The sequence below is a fragment of the Euprymna scolopes genome, chromosome 9 (genome assembly GCF_053919585.1).
Source record: "Euprymna scolopes isolate OS-2025 chromosome 9, ASM5391958v1, whole genome shotgun sequence".
NCBI lineage: Eukaryota > Metazoa > Mollusca > Cephalopoda > Sepiida > Sepiolidae > Euprymna > Euprymna scolopes.
In genome coordinates, this window is record NC_136490.1 from 18,381,849 (window position 1) to 18,395,595 (window position 13,747).

General features: G+C 32.6%; 1 protein-coding gene across 7 annotated transcripts in view; it reads right to left on the reverse strand.

The window, feature by feature from the left end:
• LOC145284444 (RAB11-binding protein RELCH homolog) overlaps positions 1–13,747 on the reverse strand; it is a 2,006,047-nt gene that overhangs the window by 1,914,525 nt on the left and 77,775 nt on the right. For all 7 annotated transcript variants that reach the window (XM_080133263.1, XM_080133262.1, XM_080133261.1 and 4 more), the window contains 4 exons: positions 12,208–12,297; positions 11,627–11,698; positions 5,385–5,557; positions 3,112–3,300 (listed from right to left, as the gene is read on the reverse strand). In XM_080133263.1, coding sequence (XP_079989389.1) covers positions 3,112–3,300; positions 5,385–5,557; positions 11,627–11,698; positions 12,208–12,297 — 524 coding nt within the window. The remainder of the gene's footprint in view (positions 1–3,111; positions 3,301–5,384; positions 5,558–11,626; positions 11,699–12,207; positions 12,298–13,747) is intronic.

Sequence of the window (13,747 nt, forward strand, 5' to 3'; positions counted from 1 at the left end):
TGAGTTTTATGGAATTTAAATGAGGCCAAATTAAAACATGCACAGTAAAAAAAAATTGTTTTTTGTCCAGAATTTCCCCGATATTAAAAAACAGAAAAAGAAAAAAATTTGTATGATGTACATACTCGTAACAAAACAAAAATATCATATTCCAAAAATTACGTAAATTGATCAAGTTTTATTTGTATAAAAAAATCATTTATAAGCAATTAATGGGAATATATAACAATGATAGCAAGTTTGAATTGTTGAGTTATTTTCGTGTGTTTTCATTAGATTGTTTTCAAAGTGGTGGACAAGAGAGATGCTCTTTGGTTACTGATAAAATTTGGTTTTCTTTCTAAAAAAAAAAAAATACAACTACTTGATCAATTTATGTGGTTTTTGGAATATGATATTTTTGTTTCCTCACAGTTGTGTACATCACACAGCTTTTTCTATTTTAATATAGATGGAATTTTGAATAAGAACCAAAAGAAATGTTATTGTAACAATATTTTTTTGACATCTCTATATTAATGAAAGCCTTCTTCATAAACAAGGCGGTTCATTCTCTACAAGGTCACTATTTGCCCATGTATGGAGTACTGTTGTCACATTTGAGCTGGTGCATCCACTACTAGTCTCTCGCTCCTGGACAGGGTTCAAAAGAGAGTTGCCAACCTAATAGGATCTGAAATCTCATCTAGGTTCCAGCCTCTGTCCCATCAACAAAATGTTGCATCCCTCTGCCTGTTCTACAAGTATTTTAATGGTGACTGCTCTGAACTACAAGACCTTGTACTCCCTCGACATAAACACCCCCAGTAAACTCGACAAGCAACAAAATGCCACCCCTGCATAGTAGAGATTCCTAAATGTAAGAAGGCCTTCTAATACAGGTTTCTTCCCCAGAACTGCTTTCCCAACTTTTTTTTTTCTTTTTTTTTTTTTTACATAGACGTCACCACTTATACAGGCCGATAGGCCACTCAAGGATAAGGGTTAAAGAGTGTAGAGTAGTCAAAAGGACAATATAGTAATCAATAGTAATGGAAGTTCGGTAAATTTGTTAACTTAAGTGGAACGGCTCATCAGAAACTTGTTCACGTTGGACTTGAAGACAACCATATTATAGAAAGCTGGAAAGCAGGAAAATGGAAGACAATTCCACAGGCGTGCAGTTCTAAGGAAGAAGCTTTGATCATGGAATCTATGTTTAGGTTTAGGTACAGATAAGGAGTGGGGAAAATTATTGATAATGTTTTCAGCTAGTCTAGTGTTTCTTGTGAAAGTTTGGCGAGGGGGGACCATAGATTGAAGCTCAGTCGAACACTTTCCATGAAAATAACGATAAAGCAGAGACAAACTCGCAACATCTCTTCTGTGAGACAGAGGTTGCAGCGAAGAGAAAAGGACATCTCCCACCAGGCCCCGAAGTCTATTTTAAACTCTATCAAGGCAGGACAAGTCTTTTCTAGCAGCTCCTGCCCATATGTGGCAACAGTACTCCATCCTTGGACGTATCTGGCTCTTATATAGATAGAGAATTGCATCAGCAGTGAGATATCTACTGGATAGATAGAAGGATCCGACCATTTTTCCAGCAGCCTTGGCAACAGATTTGATGTATGTATTCCATTTAAGATCAGGAGTAAAGGTCAAGCCCAGAAGCCTGTCAAAACTTGAGGCCTCCCCAAGACGAGAGCCATTCATTTCAATTGATGCCAGATGGGGATCAGAACGTTGATGATGTAAAGATAGAAGCTTGTGTACTGACATACAGAAGTTGAAGTGTAATGTGAACAGACATCTTGCTGCTCAACTCCCTCGTACATAGCATTCCTGCAACTTATGGCCCTGATAGTAGCCCCAACATCAAAGTGGCACTGTGCCTTGATTGGGGCGAAAAAAATTTTAAATAAAAAGGTAAATAAAATAGTTCAACAAAAGAAATAGATTACTTAGTGACTCTTCAAAATTTGAAAGGAATTTGGAAGCACTTCAACTGAAAGGAGAAGATGATGGGGGCAGGTAATTCTCCATAAAAGTTCATGTATTAATGATGGTTTAATGATTTGGAAAATATTTAAATCCAATGATTGTATAGTCATTAGAAAACAGAATTAGTTAGAGTTTGGTAATTTGAATCACTAATTTAATGTGACCAAATGATACCATAATAATTAAATTTGACTTTAAAACTACAATTAAAAAAAAATTATTTGGTAAAAAAGGAAATATGTCTGAAAAGTTGGCAATATTCTCTCTCCCTCTCTGCCCAAAGTATGTATCACAAGATAAAATAAAGGACTACATATATTTTAGATACAAATCTCTTTATGTTTAATTATTGGCAAGAATCAACAATCTGGCCAGACACTTATTTAAAGAATCTTTATCAGTCACTTCCATGATCAATAAAACCAATGCCCAGACGAAAGAAATCATCAAGCCTTCACATCACCTCCAGACAGAACTAGTATACAACAAGTAAAACTTATCAACATTATATTTCTCAAGAGTCTGTCAGTCCATGTCAATTTTTCTTAGAAACTACTGAACTGATCTGACTGAAATTTTGTATGGACATTTGTTATGATAAGGTGCAGCAAACTAAGTATTATGGTATCGTTTCGATGCACAGTTAGGGATTAATAGGGATTAGTCACCACAATACCACATTTACTTCAAAAACTACTCAGAAACTACTGGACTGATCGGATTGAAATTTTGTATGGACATTTGTTATGATAAGGTGCAGTGAACAAAGTATTATGACATCCATTCAATGTACAGTCAGGAATTAGGAGAGATTTTAGGATTAGTATTTAATGCAAAAATGTAGACAAATTTAACTATTCAACCATCAATTTGGCATAAAACATTAATTCTAAGTCAATAGGCTATAACTTTTGCCAGCTTTTAGCAGGCTAAAAAATCTAGTTTTTTTATTCTGCAGTTAGCTTCAATATATTTAGTTTTTTAATACAATAATTGCATTCAAATCAATCAAAGATGATATACAAATATGTATATAGAATTAAAGACAAGAAATGAAAGTCACAAATTCAAAGAGATTTCTTTTATATAAATGCACAAATGTTTTTTTATATATTCTTTGTCACTTACTAAGTTATCTCTTTTACGTTTCCATTTTGTTTGTAACTCAATCAGATGTTCATTTTCCAGATTGACCATACAACCAACGTCACTCGTATCCATCGATGGAAAAGCATGGTTGCCATAATCCCTAAAAAGATGTAGAAGACTTGGCGGCTTTGGAATATTCAATCCAACATCATCCCAGTCTTCAAAATCCTGTTAAGATGAAAACAAAAAACATTCTTTAAAGAACAGAAAAATATATGAATTCTAAAAGCCTTTTATTATGTGGCGAAAATAGTGTTCCAAACTGAAAACAAGTCTACTGTTTAAGATGTATGTTGTATGCCAAATATTCACCCGCTATATTATATATTCTTACTGAGAGATCTTTTTAAGATTCTGACCGTTCCTTTAAGTGCAACTGTTTGTATATACAGTCAATGCAGGCTATTACTATTGTTTGTTATGTCTTTTTGGAGATTTCCTTTTTTTTTTCTTTTTTTAACTATCTTTTAAACTAAAAAAAATCCTTAAAAAAAAAAAAAATTGTTTCAAAGTGGTGCATTCTGCATCATTGTGTACATATGAAATATTTTTGTCTTTAATTTACAAGAGTGAGATGAAAGGGGAGATAATTTCAACTTTTTCATTGTTCCAAATCTAGAAGTGTAAGCCATGTTTAGTTTCAGAACAGTTTCCGATGGTTCGTTGTTCCAAACAAGTCTTGAGAGGTGACTGGTTTGCAGTAGACAGAACAGTTTCCGATGGTTCGTTGTTACACACAAGTCCTGAGAGGTGACTAGTTTGCAGTAGAGAGTTCCACAGAGCAAAATATTCTTACCGTGTCGAGACGGAAAAAACATGTGAAATTGCTACAGAAAAGGTTTAATATTTATGGAGCAATTCTGATTTCTGATTGGTTGGTAGCAGAACGTGAATTAATTCGATTCATCAGTTCCTAGCAGCATCATTTATAAATAGAATCGTCCGACTGTGTGGGATCATACCCCATTATTCGTCTAAAATATTGCAACAAAAACATTTTTTCACAGGTCGTTCATTTAAACTTTACTTCATTTTAATTACGCTTTTTATCATAAAACTGGTTTATTAATTAGTTGATATTTAATTCATTTCAAAAATCAATTTGGCGTTTTAAAGTAAAGAAAATACAGAAATGTCAATATGATGTACGTACCAGTCACGGGTCAAAGATGAAAAATTCCTAAAATCACGTAATTTGATCAAGTAGTTTTATTTTTATTCAAGAAAATCAAATTTTACTCGGTTTTTATGAGGATGAAGGAAGTGTCTAACTAATGAGTGGACAAGGGCAGACAACTAATGCACATGGAAACTGTCAAAATAATCACTGATTATCTCCCCTTTTCTAGTAAAACATGACCTTGTCTTTCACTTATCAGTAAAAAAAAAAAAAAAAAAAAATTGTTTTTCATAAATATAAAAATAACTACTTGATCAATTTTTGTGATTTTTGGAATATAAAATCTTCATTCCATGACAAGTAGGTACAATATAAAAGTTTTTCTCCATTTTTTTTTTTTTTTTATCGCTGTAAGTACCAATCTGTATAAGTACCATCTATTTAATTTTAGTATATTCTCTTAAGTTATATTTGATTTTGTATTTATCTCCCACTTTTATCCTCTCAAGAGAAGTTTGAATTATCTCCCTCTTTCTGTCACTCTTTTAAATTAAAGACAAAAATATCACATCAGTGCACAATGCTTCAGAAGAAGCGAACACTATACACTATTAATGTCATAATATGCATATCAAATTTTGTTCAATATTTCATCTGATAGTTCAGATATTCCTTCTTAATTCCTTTCTACATAGAAATAAATAGATACTGCTTTTTATTACAGAGTGGCAAAACAAAATAGCTGAATAGTAAGGTTACACATTTAAAAACATTTCCCAAAAGCATATTAGAAATGTCCACAAGGACCCGTGCCATAGCAGATAAAGTACAGAGTAAAATTTAGTTTTAAGTGACCCTCTTCTGCAATTTGCTAATTACTTAAAACTTCTACCCAGTCATGGCTGATGGACTGGGAATATGCTACCTCCATTGATTGGATAAGACATTTTGTTCAAAATTTTGTGGCGATTCCCCAAATTCGGCAAAATACACGTGAAGAAGGTCAGGTCTTACATTGGCCAAAACGTTGTGAGAATAGCATTCAGGATGAGAACCATAGTTTGAATAATCTCAAGAATACAAAATAGTTTGATGTGTTTTTCAAGATAAAATGAAGTCTGCTCATACTTACCTGATCTCCATTTTCTTCAGAAAAGGTGACAGACGTCAGCTTATAATTGCTCAGCAGCAAATATTCATTGACTAGAAAGTTCAGGGCCTTTTTCTCCAAGGGTTTGATGATTTCATCTTTGCCATCAGGGAAGGGTCCTTCATGGCCTTGTTCGGGTGAAGCAAGTTCCGTTTCTGCAAGCATAAAAACAATGAAAAGAGTTTTAAAGTAGCTGAAGCAGACAGTTTCAATAAAAAAAAAATTTAAAAAATAATAGCACTACACAATTGCACTTATATACAAGTCAAAGAAAAGACCTAACTCAATGTATAGAAAAATATTAGCAATAATTGTTATTGTAAAAAAAAAAAAATAGTGAATATCTGAATTAACATATATAGTTATCTTGTTGGACTTTTAGAGCTAGACCCAAGTAGTATTTCAGCTGACAAATAAAACTTTCAATTATTATTGTACCATGTTATGAGAAAATATAATGTACTTAGCTACAACTTATATTCAAAATTAATTTTGCACAAATATCTGCTAAGATGAAACATTTTTTTAATAATCACTTAAAAATAAAATCAACAAGGGGAATAACCGTGGCTACCGAGAAAGAAGGCCGATGCATACGACAGCGTAACGTCACTTCCTAATTAAGTTGTAGGTATAGACAGCTTCCAGTATTTAACCACGTGGTCATGCTAACAGGCATAAAAAAAATATGGCTACCAATATATGTTACCGATTGTCCATGTATGTTCTCAAGAAAAAGAATAATTCTCCATTCGGAAAATAATTATGATAATTGCACATTTGGGATAATTTTAATCAAAAGATCGTAAGTGAATTCGTGTTTGAACTTTTATTTTTTATTGGAGAAAGTCGAATATTTCATTTTTTTTTTTTTTTTTTTTTTTACTTCAAAACAAACAATTTTTGGGTTTGTATTACTTTACACTGATTCGAAAAAGTTGTCAAAAAACAAATATATAACAAATAAATGTTATCAAAAGCAAGATAAGTTACTTTTCTACAAAACTGGATATATTTGTCGTGTTTTTATTCAATGTAACATGTTTATTCAGCTCAAAAAACATACATTGTTTATCGATGTATTGAAAAATTCAAAATGGCGCCCGACTCTCTCTAATACAGTAAGTTCGGGAAAACCAGACAAAATACTATTAAAAAAGCACCGAATATATGTCAACCTATGTCACGGTAATATATATTGAGCGAATTTCTAACAGTATTTTGTCTAGTTTTATATTTATAGCACCTTTTCCCAAACTTACCATATTAAAGAAACAGTCGGGCGCCATTTTGAATTTCCAATACATCGGTAAACACAGTATGTTTTTCGAGCTGAATAAACATGTTACATTAAATAAAAATACGAAAAACATATCCAGTTAGGTAGAAAAGTAACTTATCTTGCTTTTGATAACATTCATTTGTTATATATTTGTTTTTTGACAACTTTTTCGAATCTATGTGTACAGTAATACAAACCTAAAATTTAATTTAACTTGAAAATAATATTTAAAATACACGTGCGTACACGGCACAAGCACCCTTATTATTATCATAATAATAATAGTAATAATAATAAAAAAACTGGTGTAGATGACATCGACTGGCGCCACAGCACACCAACTAGTTGTGAAGGGTCAAGGAGGATGGAAAGACCGAGATGAGAGAGTACTGACCAAATCTCCACTGGAAATATGCAGTTCAAATCTGGTACCATGGGGAGGCATTTTGTCACCCAAACCCCAGAAAACACCAATGGCTGATGCCAACGAGAAATCAGTGACAACGGCTGTTGCAATAACATGCAATCATCTACACAAGTGGTCAAAAGGTGGAGAACACTGGAAATCTGGGGAGACTTGTCACTTGGTCTCCAGGGAACACCACAGGTTACTGCCAGGGAGCAATCACTGATGATGGCTTGTGAGACAACTAATACGCTACACATTTTGATGAAAAACATAGGAGGAAAATGGACATAGAAGAACAGAAACCCAAAACTTTAAATATAATTTCTGTATTTAAAGTAATAGTTATTTAAATATTTTAACATATAATCTTGTGGAGAAAATCCAGCTTCCCAATAAGGGGCACTCTGGATAGGAACAAAAATAATCTCAGTCATGAAAGACTTCTCCTCCACCGACCGAAGACAGAAAAGATAAAGTGTAGCATCAAAACAGATACTACACTGATCTTGTTCCGAAGGACAAAAAATATTTGTTTAATGTTTCTTTAATTGTTTGTTCCCTAAATTCATAATTCAGTTTTATCAGTATTAAATTGTATATTGCTTTAAAATTACTTAATTTTACATAGATAATGTTTATATTTTATATTGAATAAAGTTCAGTTTAAGTAGTAATCGAACCGTGTTCCTTTTTCTTTTTAAAAATGTTTTATTGCTCGTTTTCAAATGGCCCTCATATAGTACTGACAGTCTGACAAATCTTACCTACATTGCCTGCAGAAATTTTTCAGTTAACAGGCCTTCTTCTTACTCTCGGTGGCCGTGGAATAACTCATTTTAAATTAAGGAATATAATAGGAGTTGCCTACCTCAAGTTTAAAAATGTGCAAACAAAAAAAATTAAGGAATAAAATTACTTCACTGCCTCAGGACAATGCCAGGCATGTTTTGCAGATGACAGATATTTGGCCAAAGGACGAGAGGGGGAGGGGGAGGGCACACAAAGAACTGAAAGTATTTCTGGCTGGAATCCAACAACCCAGGAAATATTTTCTTTGTTTGTCAAAGTGCCTCATTGAATGGGAACATCATGCTGGAATCAGCCTTTGCCAAGCACCCATGAATGGAGACCATCTAGATGGTATCTTCTATGAATGTCTTCAATGATTTCTGGGTGCTCGAATGGTGATCATATTAACAAAGCCAGAATCAGTGAAAGGTGAAAAGATTCCAAAATATGGGAAGGGGAGACTCAGAGGAGAGCGAGGAAGAGGAGTAGGAGCAGGTTTGACAGAGGTAGTTGATTTCTCGGAAAGCTCCCTGGCAGTTCAGACAGCGTGCCTCTCTGGGCAAATTGGGTCCATTAGGAACTACCAACCAAAGGACTGTAAGGAGACGTGTTTTTGTCTGGTCAGGGAAAAATCTGCAAATCTGCCACTCAACCTTGGGAAAGTGCTTAAAATTTAAATAAAAATTATTATTTGCTTATAAACTGGGTTCATCGTTTTTGTTTTGGAGAAAGAATTTCTTTGTTGCAGAACTGACTGGATTTGCAACAATTTTGAGCAAGCACAAGTAAGACAATCATAACTAGTGAAATGAACACACAGGACTATGTTCATAAATAGGTATAGCTAGTATTAAATAAATCCAGATAAGTATATCCATGCAAAAGTAACTATTTCAGAAATTCTTTTTTCTAAAAAAAAAAAAAAAATGAATCCCACAATGCCACTGATATGTGTTTTTTTTTTTTTATATATATAAATTTCCAACTAGATATTTATTTATTTGTACAACAATTACCAATTTTTTCAAAGAAAAAGAAAAGCTATATAACTATCTACAATCAAAATAAAAAAAATAGAAAGATATAAATTTTTACTAAAAGTACATTTAATTTTATTCTGGCTTTTTAGCAATAATCCTTTTGGGTGATTCGTTATGGAATCAACAAAATGGGAACAAACATAATTGAGGTTGATTTTGTTCAAAGTGGCATGATTATATGCCCCTCCTCCTCAGAATAATGTCAGGCATTTGAATGCTATCTAACATTTTTAGACACTACAATGTAGAAGCTTAGTCCATATATAGTTTAATAATTTTAGTTCAATAATTTAAAAAAATAATTTCTGAAAATTCTATCAATTGATTTAGTTTGGGTTTGGTTGTTTTATTTTATGGCATATCAACCCTTTTTGGATTATTTAATGCCGAATCCAGTAATTTTGGAAAAACATTTTTATACTTCAAGTTCTTTATATCTTTAAATATATATTCATGGTGTTTGGTTTGAAGTTGTTTTTTTGTTTTTTTTGTATAGGAAAATTGCTTTTGTTCTTGACTTTGCAGAACATGATTGAGTTTTACAAATGGAAAGGGGAAAAAAAAATAACATCCATGCTTGCTGCCATTTTGGTTAGGAAGCCAGTATCTTTAGGCAGTCTGATCTGGTAGTACCAGATTCCCTAACAAGTATTACCACTTTGGACCAAAGTGGACCAATGCTAACTAACAGGCAACTCTTTATACCTCACAGTCCTCAAATGAAGGATCACTACTGTATGTCTTTTTTACCTAGGACCTTGAAAGAATGAATAAAATTGCAATTTCTACTTGCTTGTTGCCCTTTCCCCTTTTAGTTCATACTTTAATCTTACTGAAGCAATATTGGACTTGGGTGTGTAAAAATTAGGTTACACACAGAAAATTCCACATGAGGTTAGTTCAAGCAAGAAAAGGTAATTTCCATTAGAGGTCAAGATAAAGATTAGTGCTACTCATACAGGAAGTTGCATTATAACAGGAAATCAATATGGCAAAGAAGAGAGATGAATTTTGTCTTGTGATCAGATGCCTGCCTTTGAGGCTTCCACCACAGCAAAAGGGTTGAGGGGCGGAGTAGATACAATTTATCAACATGTACTTGCTGTAAATTACTGTAAAAAAAACAAAAAACAAATTCCAGAGCAAATAATGGAGTTGTTTGTTATTCTTTTTAATTGCTTTTATTATTGCAGCCACAAAGAGAAAAGGAGAAGAAAAGAATCACATCTCTACAATTGCTATTGTCATGAATGTTGAATAATGTCACTACTGAATGTGCCAACTACTTGTGTGTCAACAGCAGAACGGCAGTTTCTGTGAGCAAGAAGACTATGGGCCATCCTAACCTCCTCCCAATGGGAACTGAATTGGGAATATGCAGTTCATCTGATGTAAATTGTTGTAAAAAGTAAACCAAATGCTGGAGCAAATAATGGAGTTATTTGTTGTTCTTTTTAATTGTTTCTATTATTGCAACCACAAAAAAAAAAAAAAAAAAAAAAAAAAGGCGGGTAAACACAATTTCTGATGACTAGAAACACTGTTATTTGCATTTGTTGGTTGCTTTTGTTTTATAGCATATTAACCTTTTTTAGATTATTTAATGCCAAATTTAGTAATTTTTATGCTTCAAGTTCTTTATATCTTCAAATATTTATTCATGGTATTTGGTTTGGTAATCTTATATAAAAAGAAATTGTTGTTTTTGTTGTTGCAAAACATGATTGAGTTTTGCAAAAGGAAAGGAAAAGAACAATAACATCAATGTGTGGTGTATTTTTGATCAGGAAGCCAGTATCTTCAGACAACATGATCTGATAGCACCAGATGCCCTAACAAGTATTACTACTCCGAGCCAAAGTGGATCTGGGAGCAATGCTAATTAAAGTACAACTTCACATTCCCTACAGCCCTCTAATGGAGCCTCACCACTTAACATTTTTTAGAGTCATACCTAAAACTCCATTATTTAGATTGGAAAGAAAGTAAAATATAGAATGGTTTTGTGCCAGATGTTCTAGGCAAAGTATAAAATTTGATCCTATGAGTTAAGAAAAATCAACTGATTTTAAAATGAATAGTTATTGCCTTACATTGGAAGAATTCCTTCAGAATTGAGAGATGATATATTTTAATCTGGGGACAGATATTTAATTTATATACAAAGTCCCCTTCCTCCAAACAAAAAAATGAAATGAGAAAAACAGTGAATAGGTTTGTACATACGTAGAAATAAGATATGCATCCAAATTTTCCACAGCATAAAGCAAGTAATGAGAGGAGATTAATGGACTTAGCAACAAGAAGTAGGGACCCATACATCCAATTACCTGGCTCAAAGTTAATACTCATGATATCACTTAATCAAGTGAATGGCCCTCAAAAAATCAGATCTTAAAGTAATGAATCCAACCTTAGTTTAGTGTAATATCAAATTGAAATAAAAAGGAGAGAAGTCTCAAGCATAGAATCATTAAAAACTTATTTTGAACATCTCATTTGATCTTTGCTTATTTTTTTGTTTGCTTGTTTTAATAATGCTTCTATATTTGATTTCCAACAATTATTTATGTACATATAAATTAATTGTGCTAATTTTCCTGTTATTTTTTTTTTTGTGTTTTTTTTTTTTTTTTGCGTGTGTATAAAGGAAGAGGGAGGCATCTTCATATGCATGAAATGATAAAAAAAACTTGTATTTTACCTGCAGCCTTTGTAAGAGTTGCTCGAAGACCTTTGATGGTTTCATGGGCCTTCCTTAACTCAAACTCAAGAACTGGAAAATAAAAAAAGATTAACTTCAATAAAATACAAGTATAAAATCATATGATGGTTAATAAATGCTGGTCTTAAACAATTCTTTTTTTTTTTTTCTTCAATTTTTTTATCAGGTTTGTTCATGTTGGAGATGGGAATCCTAACAGATGCCAGATATTCACCCACTATCTCACATATTCCAACCGAGAGATCCTTATCAGATTCTAATCCATTTAAGTACAATTGTTTGAATCTCTCTTGCACTTAGTTCAATGGGTATATTTCAGATAGTTTTTGGAATTATTTTTCATGAATCCTTAATGACTTAGTCACACACTAAGTAATGCTTATGCAGTTTCCACATAACAGTATGTTTTATCGCTTTCAAGTATTTTAGACTACAACTTCCTACAATTATTAAAAGATGTAAAAATATCTAAAGGATTATGGACCCACCCCATGTTGGATATTCCAACAAGTCTTTAAGGATTTCCATAAGTTGAAGAGGAGTTGAAAAAAATTACTCACCAGCCATTCGTTCATCGACTTGTCTTTCCCCGTCATCAGAGTAACGAGCAAAGTCAAGAGAATCCAACGTGTGGACACTTGATGTCCTTTCTGAAAAAATAAAAATAAAAATAAAAATAATAATCATTTTCAAAAATTTTTTTTTTATGTATCAATTAAATATATTTTTATTTTTTTATTTTCTGTGTTATAGTCAGCTAATGTACTTCCTAACTTCTGGTGTACCACTACCGGAAGCGGTGACAAGGCAAACCAGTTCCTTCACTTTTATTGTTCTTCAGTATTGTGTATAATTTAGTGAAATAAAATATAAAAAGAGGACATTATCAAAAAGTAGACAATAAAAATTAACAAAATTATACAAAGAAAAAAAAATAACACAATTAGTCTTTATTTAATAGTTCATTACTTAAAAAGATTTTTAAAAGTGTTTTCAATAAGTCTTTTTCAATAATTCTTAATAAAAATGAGACCAAAAAATCTTTTCAATGACTATAACAGAGAAAGATTGGAAAAACGTAATAAAAAAAAAAAATCCATACACAAGAGAGATATAGGCATGAGAGAAAAAGTGAAGGAACTGATTTGCCTTGTCACCGCTTCCGGTAGCACTACGACAGAATTTAGGAAGTACACTTGCTGACTATAACCATTTTCTGCTAAACAGTGCAATTTAGTATGGTCACAATAAGAAAAAGTAACATTAATATATGTATTTGCATCATATATGTGATGACTTAATCGCAAAGTGATTCTTACGAATGCTAAAAAGCAAATGACTAATTGCTTACCGTCTTTCTGTGTCATTTGGATTCGCTTGCCTCCTCACTTCCAAAAGCAAGTAAGTTTTAACAGAAACGTGTGAACTCAAAATATTTTCCAACCAATAAAAATCGTTTCAAGTTCCAAGAAGTAACACGTCTATGTGAAAATAGTAACCTGACACAAAGTTAGAAAGTATGGATTAACAAAACCAGTTTTTGCCAGGACTCACCACCTGCACAGAAGAACCCAAGAACGTCGCTCATCATCCCTTTGGGTTGAATATGGCAAGTTACAAAGAAAAGGATTCGATGACTCACACACCAGCCTTATTCATTTTGCGCACACATTCCTACACGATAATGATGTCACATGAGCAGAAATGAATTGCTACATATTCACATGCACTAACATGACCAAGGTAAACCAAGGTACATGCATACACAATGCCACGCTGCCAAATACTCACATATGTATGTGACTTATGCATATTTACACAATTTCTTAGCCTTGTGACTATTAACCCAACTTTCTTCAGCTTTTGTTAAAAATTTTTATTTTTCTCAATTTCTCTTTTACAAAACTGTTTATGTTTTGAGTAGAATTTGCTATCTGGTGACCCTTCTATTCTCTCAAAGTTTTGTTTGTTTCCATCTTTATATGCATACATGTTCTGTATATATCCTTAACATTATTCCTTCGCTAAAGCAATAACTTTTATACCCAATTTATATTAAATGCTGGTGTGGTTCTTGGCAATACACAAACATACCATCAT